The sequence below is a fragment of the Squalius cephalus genome (genome assembly GCF_949319135.1).
Source record: "Squalius cephalus genome assembly, chromosome: 7".
NCBI lineage: Eukaryota > Metazoa > Chordata > Actinopteri > Cypriniformes > Leuciscidae > Squalius > Squalius cephalus.
In genome coordinates, this window is record NC_137128.1 from 5,051,870 (window position 1) to 5,069,925 (window position 18,056).

Consider the following 18,056-nt stretch of genomic DNA (forward strand, 5'->3'; position numbering starts at 1 on the left):
AGTGTCATGAAACACTAAAACACATTTTAAAATGTTAATAAATATGTATTGCACTTGATGGAAGACAATGATAGCACACAATGTACTAATTGCAAGGGGAAAGATGTTCAATATCGCGGATGTGATGTATATGTTTTATTTTTGACCTGACTATCAACACGTACATGTCTAGGGTACCTCTCCACATTATTCATGAGTAGGTGTGGCTATTTCCCTTTCACATTTTCAGAACTGTGGTGAGGATGAAGGATTTCATGACAAATCAATATATATTTTTACACTCTTTAAACAACATAAACAAAACAAGCAATCCAAACAATATAATCACAAACACAATCACACAGTTCAAACACAGCATAAGAGCAGAGTCTAGAGCAATGGTGTGGAGCAGCATGTGTGTGATCCAACAGACAGTCCAACAGAAGGAGCATGAGTGGACCGAATGAAACGTGCGAACAAACTGACCATGTAACGAACGAATTCACACCACAGAACGAGAATCATGCTGCAACATCGAGCACAGACGTGCTGGAGATTTTTTAAGCTGGACAGAAAACATGTTGGTGTAATCCTTGGATTAAAGGATTTCACAGGCACATGTGAATGTAAGTAATTGTGCCTAGATTACATTGAGATACATCTACATGTTTATTTGCGTAGAGACACATGGCCTTCACATTAAAGCACCTTTACCTTCCCTAACTGAGACAGACAGGGAGAGAATTAACCGGTGGGGGTGTGTGCAGGAGACTCAAAACAACTTTGCTTTAACCTTTCCATGGGTAAACTGAAAATGCTCACACAGTGATTCACTGGCTGATGTGTCAAATATTCACCTAAAATGTAACTAAATAGCAATAAAAAACATCAAATTAGAAAATACCTGACATTCCAATATTCCATACTATATTTTAATAAACAATCACGCTATTCAATGCTGTCCTGGTTCTGTGTGTTTGGATCCTCGCTTCCCTCAACACCACACCTGACAATTTGGTCAAAAAACATGCAAGAGAACTGAAAGTGAGCAAGTGTCGTGCCCCGCCCTGCACCCACGACCATTAAATAGACATACTAGGCATTGTAATGTAAATGAAAACAGCTTTTATTTCAGCCTGAAAGTGCTTGGAAACATCGCCCTGTAAACTGGCAACAACAGACGATTATGAATATGAACCATAAATCAGGTCATATTAATAAGATAATGATAAACATTTTCAACATTTACAAAGCAGTGTTTGTATTCATCTAATAGGCTAAAAAAAAATTTATTTCAGATTTGTATAGGCCAACAGTTTACAGCCTACGCTACATTACCACTGAACTTTTGTTTTATTTAACACACGGAAATGTTCATATTTAGCGTTTTTACGTTCGCTGTGCAAAAAAAGAATGGCATCCACTGTACCAGGGATTAATCTATTTCGCCTAGACTCCAGCACACGGGGATACAGAGAATCATTTTTGACACCTTGGCAAGCACAGGAAAGGCGTTTTTGTTGTCGTGGCTGGCGGCGAGAGCTGCTTGGCGCACCGCTTTCGTGACGTGTCACGTGACTCCAAAGGTTTGGGGACATCACGCAAGTTACGTTGCTACGGCCTTTGTATGAAAATAGATATTCCCAAATATTTAATATAGGCTGGAAATTGCACGCACCATACATGGATTTTTTTTTCTTTTTTTTCTTTTTTTTTTATGACCCCGCAAATAAAGTGACAATTTCTTTGTCCCGACCCAACCCGACCCAACCCGACCCGCCGGTTATGAGACGACCCACACATCACTACTTCATATCTCTATGTGGTTTGCATTTGAAACAAATTGTAAAACAAAACAAAAACATTTGCACATTATATGCCCCCCTATTCATTTAATGTGTGTGTGTGTGTGTGTGTGTGTGTGTGTGTGTGTGTGTGTGTGTGTGTGTGTGTGTGTGTGTGTGTGTGTGTGTGTGTGTGTGTGTGTGTGTGTGTAAATAAAACAACCACCATCAGTGGCCTATTTTCCACTCCACAAACTGACACAAACATCATAATAGCAAACACACACATACACCCCCCTCCTTCTCTCTGCTCTCCAAACTCATCCTTTCCAATCACCCTGCTACCTGTCCACTTGATCAAATCCCCACTCACCTCCTTCAGGCCATTTCTTCTTCAGTTGTATCTGCACTCACTCATATTATCAACACCTCTCTTCACACTGGTACCTTTCCCGCAGCATTTAAGAGGCTCTGATAACCCCACTGCTTAAGAAACACACTCTAAACCCTTCTTCCATTCATTGCTAAAACACTTTTCTTACAAAATAATCTCCTGGACATCAACCAGTCTGGCTTCAAAAGCTTCACTCAACTGAGACGGCCCTGCTCTCAGTTACTGAGGCTCTGAGACTGGCAAGAGCAGCTTCCAGATCCTCAGTTCTCATCCCACTGGATCTGCTGCGTTTGACACCGCTAACCACCAGATCCTCCTGTCAGTCCTCAAGATGAAGAGCATCTCAGGAACACACTCCAGTGGTTCAGGCCTTCCCTCTCAGTAGGTCCTGTAGGGTGTCGTGGAGGGGTGAGGTGTCTGGAGTGCCTCAGGGCTCAGTGCTGGGACCACTTCTCTTCTCCATCTACATGTCATCACTAGGATCTGTTATTCAGAAACATGTTTTTTTCCTATCACTGCTACGCTGATGACACACAACTCTACCTCTCATTATAGCCGATGATCCGACGGTAGCCGCTCGCATCTCAGCCTGCCTGACAGACATTTACTGCTGGATGAAGAACCATCACCTTAAACACAACCTTGCGAAGACAGAGCTGCTTGCGGTCTCAGCCAACCCAACCCTTCAGCTCAACTTCTCCATTCAGCTAGGCTCGTCAAAACAAACTACTGGTTTTCCTTCAGAACAAGCACTGGCTCTGCTCCCCTATACCTAAACTCTCTACTCCAGACCTATGAGTCCTCCAGAAGCTTGTGTTCTGCATGTGAACGGCGTGCCATCATCTCAAAGAGGCACATCTCTTTCACGGACCTTCACCTGGACTGATCCCTGCCGGTGGACTGACCTGCCCAACTCAACCAACCAGTCTTTAGCCATTTTCAAGAAACTGCTGAAGAGAAACTTTTTTTCATCAACACTTGACACATTAATACTCAAAGTTACTATTCTATATCTATAAAAAAATAAAAAAAAAATTTGCTATGTGTATTGTGCTGGACAAACTGGGACTGGTCACAGGACTTGCATATTGTTGCTCATCTATTATCGCATATTGTTGGTGTGATGATTTCAACCTTTGTGCCCCTGTCTTGTGCGTTCCTGAATTTTTATGTTATTACCTGTCTTGCTCCATGTTTTGTAGCCCTTTGTAGGTTTTCTTGTTGATTAGTTCCTGATTGTTCCCAGGTGTGTCTTGTTTGCCAGTCTCCCCTTGAGTGTAATATACCCAAGTGTTTCAGTCTTGGTTTGTCGGTTGTTGTCTTTGCATGTTGTGTGAAGCAGTTGTGTTCTTGCTCTTTTATCATGGTTCATGGTTCATGGTTCATGGTCCTCTAATTGGATTACCTTTGTTTTCGTTTTCAATAAATATTGCTGAAACTGGATTCATACCTCTCTTCGTCCCTGCTTACACGTTACAGTTGGTTTGATTGCATCTATTGCTCATAAAAGTACATCACTCATTTGTATGTCACCTTGGATAAAAGCATCTGCTAAATGATTAAATGTAAATGTAAGGGTGTGTGTGTGTTCTGCATTGGACATGTTCAATGGTCGCGTCCCTTCATTTGTGTGTCCTGGATTGCGCCAGATTTATTTATTTTGACAATTTCAAAAAATACCTATTTTATCCAGTTTCCCATTTATTCCAATGGGGATCAAATTGACCAGGTCTTGTACCACTCCAGTGAACACACACAAAAACATTTAATTAAAAATAAAATGATTTTCGGGAGGAGAGGATATGAAATATGTCTATAAAGTTTTTATTTCGTTTTAGTTATTGTAGTACTTCAACTTAAACTAAATCAAAATGAGAAATGCTGCCTTGGCAACTACCTGAAATAAAATACGTTTTTTTTTTTTTTTTTTCTGTTTTATTTTATGGTTTTAGTTTTAGTTAACAATAATAACCCTGTTTAGAGTTCTTTCACTTGTGCACAGTCCATACAATCAATCTAAGTTTACAGAATTGTTTAATAAAGATCACATTATCCTCAGTAAACAGGTCAGTAATTGCTGTTATGTGTGCAGTTATGTTTATTAGCATAGCAATGCAGTGTGAGGAAGAGCCTCTCAGAGCAAAGATATTTCTAACTAAGTTCATCCATGCGTAGAGACTGAAGAATGAGAGTGACTGGAAAACTAGGAGAAAGATATCTACTTCCGTATTGCAACCAATGAAGCGTCAAATTTTAATGTCTGTTGTCTGAATGTCTGAAATTTTTAAATTTCTGTTTTTTATCCTATTATTACTGTGAATATTTGAATGTTTCTCACCAACACATACAGATACTGTGTGCTTTAAGAAAAGGATTTGTGAAGCTCTTTCACACACACAGACACACATGACATCAGCTCTTGACTTTCAGATCACACACGTTTGATCAAACACCTCAGGGAACAGCCTGTCATGATCACACCGCTTCTGTCATTTTCAGATGCATATAACTCTTTGATTATGCAGACCTGTCTTCCTGATGCTGTTGCATGAAATCACAAAAAAATATCTTTTATAAAAAGAAGAAAACAAAGAAAAAGAAAAAGAAAAAGAAAAAGAAAAAGAAAAAGGGCAGTTGTGGCATGGTTAGAGAGTCGGACTTGCAACCCAATGTTGTGGGTTCGAGTCTCAGTAGCGGCCGGAAATGTAGGAGTGAATGAACGGCGCTCTCTTCAACTCTCATTACCCACACCTGAGGTGTTCTTGAGCAAGACACCGAACCCCCAATCACTCCCTGGGCACTTTTCATGACTCATCAGAGAACTGTGTGTGTGTTCAATACTTAGAAGTGCGGGGAAAAATCAATTCATATATGAATAGCAATTCTATCTTCTACCGATCTGCATCGATTCACAAATTTCAAAAATATATTTTCTAAAGTGTTACACTTCTTTAACTTTACAGTTACTTAAAGTTACTGACGTTAATCACAATGGACACACAACGGACAAACAGCTGAAGCACGAGCACAGATGCCGACTCTCACATCTCAAATTCATTTCTCTTTCACAGCTACACACACACAATAGTGTCAAAATGCACATCATGTGGACTTTAGAGTATCCACTGTAAACCGTCTGTTCTGTCTTACGCAAACGAAAACAAATGGGAGAACATCGGATGTGTAACAGATCCGTGCATTCATTCTTAAAGGGACAGCAGCCTCATAAACTGTTGCCATCCATTTTTATTAATGTTCATTTAAAATGTATATTTAATTCATACATTGAAGACTATACAGTGTTTTATTTTAACATTTGATTATTGTTAACATTTGACATAAATAAACCTATGCTACTGTACCCAAAACAATATTTAATTAGTATATTATTTTCTATTGTATTTGTCCTATTGTTTGTAATTTGCTTCTTTGTTCCTATTTTTAATATCAAAAATTAAATAAAAATGCCTGCCTTGCTGTATTACAGACGACTGTGTGTGATGATTGTAGTCAGCTTAAAGGGCATTTGTTTTATAATATTGGGTTGACTAAAATGAGAAGAAAAACTGAATTCATTTTAAGGTTTGCATGTAATTCAGTAGGATTGTTCTTCTTCTAGATCTATTAAACTGTCTACTGCAGTCAAATAAGAAAAGTAACGCAAAAAAGTAAACTACAATCAAATCTATGCACATATCGAATGGAAATTTGAAAATCGAGAATCGTGACCTCAAGTGTCGATGTGAATCGATTCGCGAGGTACCAAAAGATTCCCACCCCTCTGCAATACTCACTGCCGTGTGTGTGTGTGTGTGTGTGTGTGTGTGTGTGTTTGCACTTGGATGGGTGAAATGCAGAGCACAAATTCCGAGCATGGGACACCGTACTTGGCCACACATCACTTTCTCACTTTCATAGCAACAGGAATGAGCCAATGAGAGGAGAGAGCAGGAGAGACTCACCGTGGCCAGCTCGTCGAACTTCCCGAAGAGCTCGTTGAGCAGTTTGACCAGCTCCTGTGCGGTGCACTGCGACGCCAGACTCGTGAAGCCCACGATATCCGCAAACAAGATGCTGGAGGAACAGAGAGCAGGGGAAAGGGTTTTAGCCGTGTCTTTTGCTATCTATTGTCACTTTACATCAAAAGGATCTCAATAAGGAAGAAAAAATGCATAATAATAATAGGTTTGTTTATCTTTCCGTTGCAGTAGTGATCAGTTTAATATGGGTGTCACAATTTTATTGAATGTTTCATCTGATTCAGATTAAATTATTCAGAGTAAGATGACAACTGTCAGAAAATATCATCTGTAGTCTGAGCTGCGGCACAGAGGCGCTGGCCTGTATCTGTCTGTCCACCTTCATTGTAATAATGAATGGACAGAGACGAGTCCGCTGGGGTTAATCTAGCAAAGACCGAGCTGAAGCCCTGAATGTTCTTTGTGATGAAAATTAATCTGTCCGTGCTCAAGTTCATAAGACATGAGTGGAAGCGTTCTGCTTTCTCTCGCAGAGGTGCAACTTCTCTGTCGTCAAAGGCAATGAGATTTTATACGCAAGCATAAGGCTATTTCTAAATGTATCATCTATAAGCATAATATAAAGTAAAGAGACATATAAATCTGTCTATTTTTACACGTTTAGGGTTGGCATTGATCTCTTGCATAATGAGCATCTGTCATTTTTGCTTTGATCCTCTACATTTCAGTGGTGTGTTTATAATTGTAATTTGGCAGGCAGAGTGTTCATTTTTTAAAAGATGGTTGGACGAAATCTTCTGTCACTCCTGCAGTGAGTCCAGACGAGCGAGAGCTCAAGGTGTAAGTGGAGAACCAGGCGACCTGTAGATTACAAATGGAGTACAACAACAAACCCTGTGTGTGTGTAAACGAATGATTGTCTCCTGCACATACAGCAAATAGCCTATTAAAGACTGGAACATCCCTCCTCAAATGTGTCATATGACCACCATGCCTAGTTTTTGTAAAGCGCATACATTTCTGTAACTGTATTCTCACTTAAAGGGGACCTCTACTAGAACAGGTTTTCCTGCTTGAATGTTGATTATTCTCCTCATATTCTCCATTGTTGCAGCTCCTCTCTTCCCAGTCTGTCAGTAATGCTCTGTTTACTTCCGTCTCTGTGAAGCTCCTCCTCCTGAAAAGCACACTGTGCTCTGATTGGTCGGCTGGTGAAGTGTGTTGTGATTGGTCGAGCGCTTCGAATGTGTTTGGGAAAAGTCCCGCCCCTTACCATAACTGCCAGTTTAACACACTACTAACTAACTCAACCAGGCCCCGTCCCTTTATTCTGCGTATGAATTATTATAATGAGGAATATTGTGACGTGTTCATTCCCGGAAAAAACTCAAGACTAGAATGGAGGCGTTTCAGGAGTTCAGAAACACTGACGCTGATTTAGAGAATAAGCTTTTTCATGCTCAAACAACAACATTACACACTAAAGCCAGATGAAGATGGAGAAAAGCAGAATATGTGCTTTTTAAACTATATATGTTTATTGATATTTCTATAGTATTATTCTGAATTCTACGCTTTCACTCAAATAAAATGTCTCCTACTGACTGAATCATTTATTTTCTTTGTTTTCCACGAATATGTTCCAGCATTCAACACTCACAAAACAGGAGTGAAGCTGATCACGACCTCTGTTTCAATCTCCGTCCACATATTTTCTTTCTTGTTTTATGTATAAACTCTGTAAACAAGACGTCTTACTGTATGTGCATGTCTTTGTTCATCTCGAGCAAATGTATCTTGATATTCAGCTATTTGAATTCAGATATTTAGATATTTGTACTGTTAAACAAGTTAAAAATAAACAAGTCAGAAATACCAAAAGGAAGAACATTTTTCCAGGGCAGTAAACAGTTGATGAAATATGAGTCAGATCTGAAGCTCACACCACAGTAACTGAGATAAAGGCTTCAGTCTCTCTGGTTCTCATGAGAGTGTTGATAAACCAGGTCTGATGACGGTTTGGCCACCTGTCATTTGACTGCCTCCCACTGTCATAGTGATATGATGAAGATGACGATGATACACACACACACACACACACACACACACACACACACACACACCTTGACGGTCCAGAAACACATGAACACTGACGTCCAGCTCCATCTGAGCTGTGAAGCGACACACACATGAGAGCGAGGCGTTCGATGCGTCCCGCGGAGTGTGTGCGGAGGCGCAGGAACACTGAGCCGCTCAAATGCCGCTCTGTCAGATCACAGATGCCACTGTAACACTGGTGCCATAAATTCAGTTTGCTGTGAGTATCTTAATGCGCGTCCATCTGTGACAGAGTTCATGCTGTTGACGAGCAATCAGAGGAGCATGAGTGACAGAATCTTTCAATCAATGAAGATAATGAGTGACAGATCAGGACAGAGACGAGCACGAGTTACACATCATTTAATCAGCCTTTATGAGTAATGACACATGGTGAACTGAAGACTACTGTTACTAAGTGGTTGCTAGGGTGTTCTTAGTGGTTGTGGTTGCTGGGACATTATGGACAGTAATTATTGGTGTGTCTTATCACTTGGTGTAAAATTTAAATTGTCTGAAAAAAGGCATGCCTTGTAAGTGGTTGACCAATCACAACAGACTGACCAATCAGACCAGAGTAGACCAATCACAACAGACTGACCAATCAGACCAGAGTAGACCAATCACAACAGACTTGGCCATCTGACCAATCAGAGCAGAGTATACCAATCACAACAGACTGGGCCATCTGACCAATCAGAGCAGAGTAGACCAATCACAACAGACTGGGCCATCTGACCAATCAGAGCAGAGTAGACCAATCACAACAGACTGGGCCATCTGACCAATCAGAGCAGAGTAGACCAATCACAACAGACTGGGCCATCTGACCAATCAGAGCAGAATAGACCAATCACAACAGACTGGGCCATCTGACCAATCAGAGCAGAGTAGACCAATCACAACAGACTGGGCCATCTGACCAATCAGAGCAGAGTAGACCAATCACAACAGACTGAGCCATCTGACCAATCAGAGCAGAGTAGACCAATCACAACAGACTGGGTCATCTGACCAATCAGAGCAGAGTAGACCAATCACAACAGACTGGGCCATCTGACCAATCAGAGCAGAATAGACCAATCACAACAGACTGGGCCATCTGACCAATCAGAGCAGAGTAGACCAATCACAACAGACTGGGTCATCTGACCAATCAGAGCAGAGTAGACCAATCACAACAGACTGGGCCATCTGACCAATCAGAGCAGAGTAGACCAATCACAACAGACTGGGCCATCTGACCAATCAGAGCAGAATAGACCAATCACAACAGACTGGGCCATCTGACCAATCAGAGCAGAGTAGACCAATCACAACAGACTGGGCCATCTGACCAATCAGAGCAGAATAGACCAATCACAACAGACTGGGCCATCTGACCAATCAGAGCAGAGTAGACCAATCACAACAGACTGGGCCATCTGACCAATCAGAGCAGAGTAGACCAATCACAACAGACTGGGTCATCTGACCAATCAGAGCAGAGAAGACAAATCACAACAGACTGGGCCATCTGACCAATCACAACAGAGTAGACCAATCACAACAGACTGGGCCATCTGACCAATCACAACAGAGTAGACCAATCACAACAGACTGGATCATCTGGCCAATCAGAGCAGAGTAGACCAATCACAACAGACTGGGCCATCTGACCAATCAGAGCAGAGTAGACTAATCACAACAGACTGGGTCATCTGACCAATCACAACAGACTGACCAATCAGAGCAGAGTAGACCAATCACAACAGACTGGGCCATCTGACCAATCAGAGCAGAGTAGACCAATCACAACAGACTGGGCCATCTGACCAATCACAACAGACTGACCAATCAGAGCAGAGTAGACTCTCAGAAAGGCAAAGAGCTGATGCTGCATTGTATATTATAAGAAAATTAGTGTTTTTGACCTTGGATGCATGTAAACCTGTTGTAGGAGACGCAAAAACAACATTAATAATCTTAAAATAGCATAGCAGGGGCACTTTAAAGTGCGTGAATTCTGTGAGTTATTTGATCTGGAAGTTCAAAGTCCAAACTGCCTTCTCTGTTGATGACTGTTCAGTTAAATGATGCTTCCTCTCACTGAAACATGAATCACCCTTTAAAGTAAATGTTTAAATATCGAAATATATACATATGCATATCACTGTTAGAAATACTGAAAAATATTTGCCATTAATATTTCAGTGATGTCATTCAGAGTCAACAAGGCAGGAGGAGGAATGGCGCATATTCCCTCCCTCTGATCTGGACAGAAATACTCTTGAGCATGAGCAGATCTCTGTCAGTGTGTGTGTGTGTGTGTGTGTGTGTGTGTGTGTGTGTGTGTGTGTGTGTGTGTGTGTCTTTAAGCACTGCCAGCGTTACGCAACAGTCTTTAGTGTCCGTTGCAGCAAATCCCTGCAGAGGTTTAATCTGCAGACCAGCGAAGTGTCTCAGAAACACCGCAGGACACACGGAGCTGAAGGACCTTCACTGATCACGGGATCCTGTTCTCCACGAGAACCAACACTTACAGTGATTCACCCTATAGTGAACACTGACTGAAGATCAGCAGAGAAAGTCATGACATTTTCATAAAAGATTATGACAAACATGCATGTATTTGTTTAGAAGAATGTCATTCACAATGAGACTGAACATGCGCTGTAGTAAAGTGAAGAGTAGAGGACGAACACTAGCGATAACTAAGATATATATATATATGAAGACTTCAGATGCAAAAGCCTCTAAGTGCCATCTGAAATTTTCTTCTAGAATGATCATTTTGATCAAGCTTGTATGTTTATGTTCAGTTATTTCACTTTAATGGCATTGAAAATTACCTATTAATTGTCATTAAAGTGAAATTACTGAACCTAAATATACAAGCTTGATAAAAATGCTCATTTTAGAAGATCTGAAGTCTTCATATATATATATATATATATATATATATATATATATACAAATATATAATAAAAAAAATCACAATAATGACTAAACCATGAGAATGCATTGTTATTATTGAATCAAATTAATAAAAAATAGTACATTATGTTTATTTTACTGCCAAATGTACAATGTACTGTACGAGCACGGGCTAGAAATAAAGTAAATTCTAGTCTTTTTGTAATGTAATTTTAGAACAGCACTATATATTTCATATTATCCACGTGAGCTCATGGTTCTGGTGAATGTGTGTTCATGTAGTTTACGGTTTTATCCCTGCAGCCACAGAGAAACACAGAGGAAAAACTATAACAAACTATCAGGAACTGAAGCCACTGATCTTTGCTGATGGAACCAGTAGTAAACTAATAAAGCAACTATCAGCACTGTAAAATCAATGTGTCAGTCAACCTGAGTTCATGCTGACTCAAGGTCCATCAGTCAGTCAAGGGTGCAAACAAAGAAAACAAAGTCTCAAGCTGGTAAATCAAGTCGTTATCAAGTTGACGTCAGTAACCGTTACATTTACTCAAACCATCTCAGTCCGCGTTACCTGACGTTGTCGTGCCGCTGGATGTAAATCTTGTGGAAGATCCTCTCGGGGGGTTTGAGGAAGTCCTCCTTCATCTCCATGGCCACGTTCCTGGGCAGAAGACTCATCAACAGACGCTCCTGCATGAGTGGACGTTCACATGACAAATCAAGAACAAGACAGCACAAGCATCTCTGAAGAATGAAGGAATCACATGAAGTTTGACCTGCTTCTCGTTCTCGTCCTCCATGCGCAGTCGCTCCTCGATGCAGTTCCGGGCCTGGAGAAAGGCTTTCCGCTGTGCTCGCTCCGTCAGGATGCGTACGAACAGACCGGACAGATTCACGCTGGTGAAGAGCAGTGTGTTCGCCACCAGCTGCCAACATACAGACCAGATCAATCATTACAAGACATGTTGACACGACACAAGCTTCAATATGAGAGCTTTAAAGAGCAGCTATTCTGCTTTTCTCCATCTTCATCTCTCTTTAGTGTGTAATGTTGCTGTTTGAGCATGAAGAAGCTCCAGTTCTTCTCTATATCAGTGTCAGTGTTTCTGAACTCCTGAAACGCCTCCATTGTAGTCTTGAGTTTCTTCCGGGAACGAACACGTCACAATATTCCTCATTATAATAATTCATACGCAGAATAAAGGGGCGGGCCTGGTTGAGTTAGTTAGTAGTGTGTTAAACTGGTGGTTATGGTAAGGGGCGGGGCATATCCCAAACACACTCGAAGCGCTCAACCAATCACAGCACACTGATCCAGCCCACCAATCAGAGCACAGTGTGCTTTTCAGGAGGAGGGGCTTCATAGAGACAGGAAGTAAACAGAGCGTTACTGACAGACTGGGAAGAGAGGAGCCGCAACAATGGAGAATATGAGGAGAATAATCAACATTCAAGCAGGAAAACCTGTTTTAGAAGAACACGAAAAACAACAAGACTTTGTAAAAGTGCACTAGAACAGTTTGTGTCAGTGGAGCAATGTGAACAACAGCATTACGTGTGGTTGTAGTTTCGTTTAGACGTGTTTGTCCTCATCAGTGCGGTCAGTGCTGGTTTTCTGTTCATATTCAGGTCGTAGAGTTAAGGGACGTGAGTCTATCTCCTCTTTATTGGATTAGATTCGTCAGAGGACACACGCACAGCACCTTTATTTAGCCGGCCTTACTCTGCACAAGCACATGCTGAAAACTCAGTGATTTACACACAGACCAACATGAGTAAAAGGTTCAGCGGGGTTCTATATAAAACTCTAGGGTTCTTGACCCAGTTTTAAAGAACCTTTTTTGCCAAAAAGCTTCTATATAAGGAGAAATGTCTTAAATGATTGCAAAATACTTTTATGTTTATGTTATTTCAATGTTTTCTACTGATGAAGTGTTTACACGCTGTTTAATTCATTAAATGTAATTAATAATTTTAACAAAAGTGATTAAGTAAAACTAAATCCACGGTTCGATATAGAAGCTTTTCTTCTAAGAGTGTGTGACTCCTACAGTATAAAGTACAGCATGTTTCTCTATTTTTTCTAAAGGCATCAGGATGAGGCCAGAAACATTCGTCACGCAAGTACGCAAATACAGACATGAAGACTCTGCAACACACTAAATGCACAGTCCCACGTACTGAATCTGTGTTTAGAGAAAATAATGAAAACTACCCATTAACAATGATTTTCACAAAGCTCAAATGTTATGGGGTTGATAGAGTAATTATACCAGATGTGTTATTGTTCAGGTATTGTTCATCTAAACATGTCAACTAGCTTTAACTAAGTTATTTTATTAAGTTAGTTGTAGTTATGTATCTGAGAGAGGAGAGTGTATCCGCAGAAGGAGACCGTGTGAGTTCATGTCTACTAGAGTCTCTCGTGGCAGCACTGAGAATCTAAAGGTGTATCAGTAAAATTTACCAGGCAAAAAATGTCTGTTGTCTACTGTCACTAGTGTAGTGTATGAACTCACACAGAGCAGCTTTCTGTCACTCAGTACAGTGAGTCACATCTACTTGTGGAAATCTTTGGCCCTCACACAAAATTCACTCCTCAATGCATGCCTTACATTATGAACTGTGCACTAAAACTTTCCAGTAAGCAACTGCCCATGAAACCTGTGTTTCAGGCCTTGAGGGAAATGAAACATTCATGTGAGTGACACTCTGTTCACATGTTTTTCCACTGCACTGCTTTTCCATAAACAAGTGAACAAGAGCTAGACTGATGTGCTTGACTGTTGTTCTCACGTCTCGCATCTTTTACAGTGTCTTGCACATGACACGGCAATCTAAAAACGAAAAGAAGTTCAACTTTAAAAATGTTATCAGTAGACCTTGCTTGTTTTTCCTGGCACTGACTTGCATCTCACATTTTTAACCACAAAAAAACACACTTTCAGGGTGTCGTGGAGGGGTGAGGTGTCTAAGTCACAACATCTAGCTACTGGAGTGCCTCAGGGCTCAGTGCTGGGACCGCTTCTCTTCTCCATCTACATGTCATCACTAGGATCTACGATTCAGAAACATGTTTTTTTCGCATCACTGCTACGCTGACGACACACAACTCTACCTCTCATTATAGCCTGAGGATTAGACGGTAGCCATTCGCATCTCAGCCTGCCTGACAGACATTTACTGCTGGATGAAGAACCATCACCTTCAACACAACCTTATGAAGACAGAGCTGCTTGCGTACTCGGCCATCCCAACACTTCAGCACAACTTCTCCATTCAGTCAAGTCACCTTTATTTATATAGCGCTTTTTCTAATACAGATTGTTTCAAAGCAGCTTTATAGTGATAACAGGAAAATAATGCAACAAAGTTAGTTTCTGCTGTACAGCAGATCTACAAGAAAATAGCATCACAGTCCAGCTTAAGTAAGTTCACTGATGGTTCATTTTTGTTGTAAAAAAGTTATTAATTTAGTTAATTTATATATATACTGTATATATATATAGCCACTTTGGAGAAAACAGTGATGTCATTGTCCAGCTTAGTTCAGTTCTCATTTAATGGTGTCAATGCAGGAAGATCAATAATATTGTTGAATATTTAATCTCCATTCAGCTAGGCTTATCAGCCATAACTCCAGGACAGACAGGACAGACAGGAACCTTGGAGTTGTGATTGATGATCAGTTGAACCTCACAGACCACATTGCTAGAACTGCCCAGTCCTGTAGATTTGCCTTAAACAACATTAGGAGGATCAGGCCCTTCCTATCAGAGCTACACAACTCCTTGTCCAAGCTCTGGTTCTATTCAGACTGGACTACTGTAATGCCCTCTTCACAGGCCTTCCAACATACACTCCAACATGCACAACAGTGGTGCCAACCATTCCTGACATGATTTCCATGAATTACTTTAGTTAATGTGTCTGTATGTGTCAGTCCCGCAGGAGACCAGCGCTGATCACTAACCCTAACTTCACAGTCACATCTATAGACGTCTGTGGATCCGGTGTGGATCATCTGAAGCCTCATTGCCCATTTCTGTGCTAAAATAGCTTTCAGAAGTGTGTCTGGTCTCTGTTCAGAGCCGTCCTACTTCGAGCCGCTCGTCCTCTGGGTGAATCTGGACCCAACTAGCATAGTTTCTGAGAACTACACTGCTAAACACTGAACTTTTGATTACACCTTGAATAGTCATGTTTCAATTGCACTAATCATAATTACAGTTAGGGCCACTTTGTGACCACAATGTGCAATATCTTTGCTGAAACTGTCAAGTTTCTGTATTGTAGTGTGTTTCATTTATGGTGTCTTGATTATTGTTGTTGTGTTATCATGTGTAGATGCACAGCGAGGTTTGCTAATTCATTTCATTGTATAATATATGCAATGACAATAAAAGGAATTTTATTTGATTTAATTTAATTAATTTTCCATTTGTCCCAAAAGATCAAATCCATGATATTGTTTCTGACTTTCCATAAGAGGACAGAAATATGAAGAGATTGATTACGCTGATCAGAAGAGAGAAAGATGTCAAACAGCAAGGCAGTTTAATGTCTTCAATTATTGCTAAATGCTTTTATGTTTATGTTATTCCAATGTTTTCTACTGATGAAGTATGTTAATGAGCTGTTTAATTCATAACAAAATAAATGAATTAAAAGTAAATCTATAAAATGATCTCATGATGGGACCCAACGTCTGACAAAACCATTTATGGTTCGATACTGAAGCTTTTCAGCTAAGAGTGTGTGACTCTTACAGTATAAAGTGCAGCATGTTTCTGTCTTTTTTCTAAAGGCATCAGGATAAAGCCAGAAACATTCGTCACACAAGTACACAAATACAGACATGAAGACTCTGCAACACTCTAAATGCACAGTCCCACATACTGAATCTGTGTTCTCATCTGAAAACAAAACGATAAAAACTACCCATTAACCAAGAGTAGCATTAACTAGTTTACTGTAATAATGCAGTAGATGCAACACAAAGTATAGTGTAATAAACATACATACATTTGTTAAATAGATTTGTGATGTTAATAACCAGTCTTTACCTCCACGTTCTTTCAATCAAAATCAACAGATATTATTAAAGTGTTAACCTCTCAGAAAAGTGAATGATAGCAGGACTATTTTGTTTAAAATCTATCTGTACAGTGGCAGCTAATTTGAGATAATTAGTTAACATATTTCAATTGAATAAACTCAGAGATTAAGTTAGTAGAACTTCTGATTCAGATTTTCCCACTATAAACAAATCATTTTGAAGATTGCTGGAGTGCATTTATAATTAAATACTGTTTCAGTCTTTCTCCTTTAAAATGTGTGCCGTTTCTTCCTAATTAACCAGTTGGTGAAATTTAGCAATTTACTGAGTGAAAACATTTCCCTCCTCGAGCATGCACTTGACTTGAGGAACAGAGTAAGCAGTAAATCACACAGCTTGATTGCATGGCAGGAGTGTTTGAAACATCCGAACAAACAGATTGACGCAGAGCTTCTCAAACATAATCTTGATTATGCGTGATGATCAAATAGATGAGCTTTAGAAAAGCCTGTTGATCAGTCAGCTTATGTATTGTATTTCCCTGCATTTATTTTTTTACTGCAATTATTGCGTTTAACATGGAAAACGAATCGGAAAGGCATCTTTGGAGCCGGTGTCTGAGCGCGCGCTCTCGCTGTCCAGTGCTGAACTCATGAACTATATTACGCGTGTGTGTGTGTGTGTGTGTGAAGAAGCAGAGGCTCACCGCTCTCCACAGGCGTTGCGTCTTCACCGTCACCGACGCGGCCGCGACGACCGTGTGCGACACGGACACCAGCAGCCCGAAGAGCAGCGCGAGCAGCGTCCGCACGGGCAGCAACGCGTACGCCACGAACGTCAGCAGCAGCAGCGGCCACACGCCCTGCTCCGGACCCGCGGCGCCCGACGCGCCCGACGCGTGCGGGAACGGGCAGCACAGCAGCGCGAAGGTGAGGCTGAAGAACAGGCTCAGGTGCGCGATCTGCTGCAGCTGGGGCACCTGCAGGTACTTGACGTTGCTGACGACGAAGAGCGCGATGAAGACGACGCAGTGCACGGGGTAGGAGCCCTTGGCGACGCTGAGGCCGGCGCCGGACAGCAGCAGCTCCAGCAGACTGAGCCCGGAGGACAGCAGGAGGAGCACGCACAGCGCCTTCAGCGTGGACGCCTGCTCCTGCTTCAGGTTGTAGTTGTGGAAGAGAGACTCGAGCTCCTTGCAGTCGAACTCGTCCTCGCACGCGATGACCCCGGGCGGGCAGTGGCTCCTCCGGCGCCGGGTCTTGACTTTCTGGAACGGCAATTCGTCCATGGCGCGAGGGCCATTCACGCGCCGGAGAGACGCGCGATCCGCAGGTGGTGCAGAGGCATGTCTGGCGGGAGAGATGGAGCTGGTTCGCTCGAGAGAGAGAGAGAGAGAGAGAGAGAGAGAGAGAGAGAGAGAGAGAGAGAGAGAGAGAGAGACTGGCCTCGAGCTCGCGCGGCTCAGACTGGATCACGCCTGCGCAACGCGAGCCGCGATAATTCTGCTGATTGACAAGAGCGCGGATCTCCGAGGAACAGCGCGAGCGAGCGAGGCACACACGACCCACACACGGTGTTCAATACACGGGCTGCAAGTTGATGTTTTTCAGGGGGGAAAAGAGAAAAGAAAAAAAGGAAGCTGGAAAACAGGAAAAATGTAAACATATCTACAGAACAACCTGTAAAAGGCCATGTTGCTATTCAAATTTGTTTCAGATCTTTAAACGTATTCTGACATCCACCATAATAACACTGATGAAGAGAAAGTCATGATGAATCGAAGTTCATCACAAGCAGCAGAGATAAATGCACAGTGTCACACACACAAACACACACACACACAC

At 41.5% G+C, this 18,056-nt stretch overlaps 1 protein-coding gene across 1 annotated transcript in view; it reads right to left on the reverse strand.

Annotated features, from left to right (window-relative positions):
- The window catches only part of adcy1b (adenylate cyclase 1b), a 52,890-nt gene extending 35,218 nt beyond the window's left edge, over nt 1-17,672 (reverse strand). The window contains exons 1-4 of the mRNA XM_079876404.1: nt 16,919-17,672; nt 11,930-12,079; nt 11,725-11,843; nt 6,120-6,231 (exon numbers count right to left, since the gene is read on the reverse strand). Of these exons, the coding sequence (XP_079732530.1) occupies nt 6,120-6,231; nt 11,725-11,843; nt 11,930-12,079; nt 16,919-17,500 (963 nt within the window). The 5' untranslated portion in view covers nt 17,501-17,672. The remainder of the gene's footprint in view (nt 1-6,119; nt 6,232-11,724; nt 11,844-11,929; nt 12,080-16,918) is intronic.
- Nucleotides 17,673-18,056: the final 384 nt, after the last annotated feature.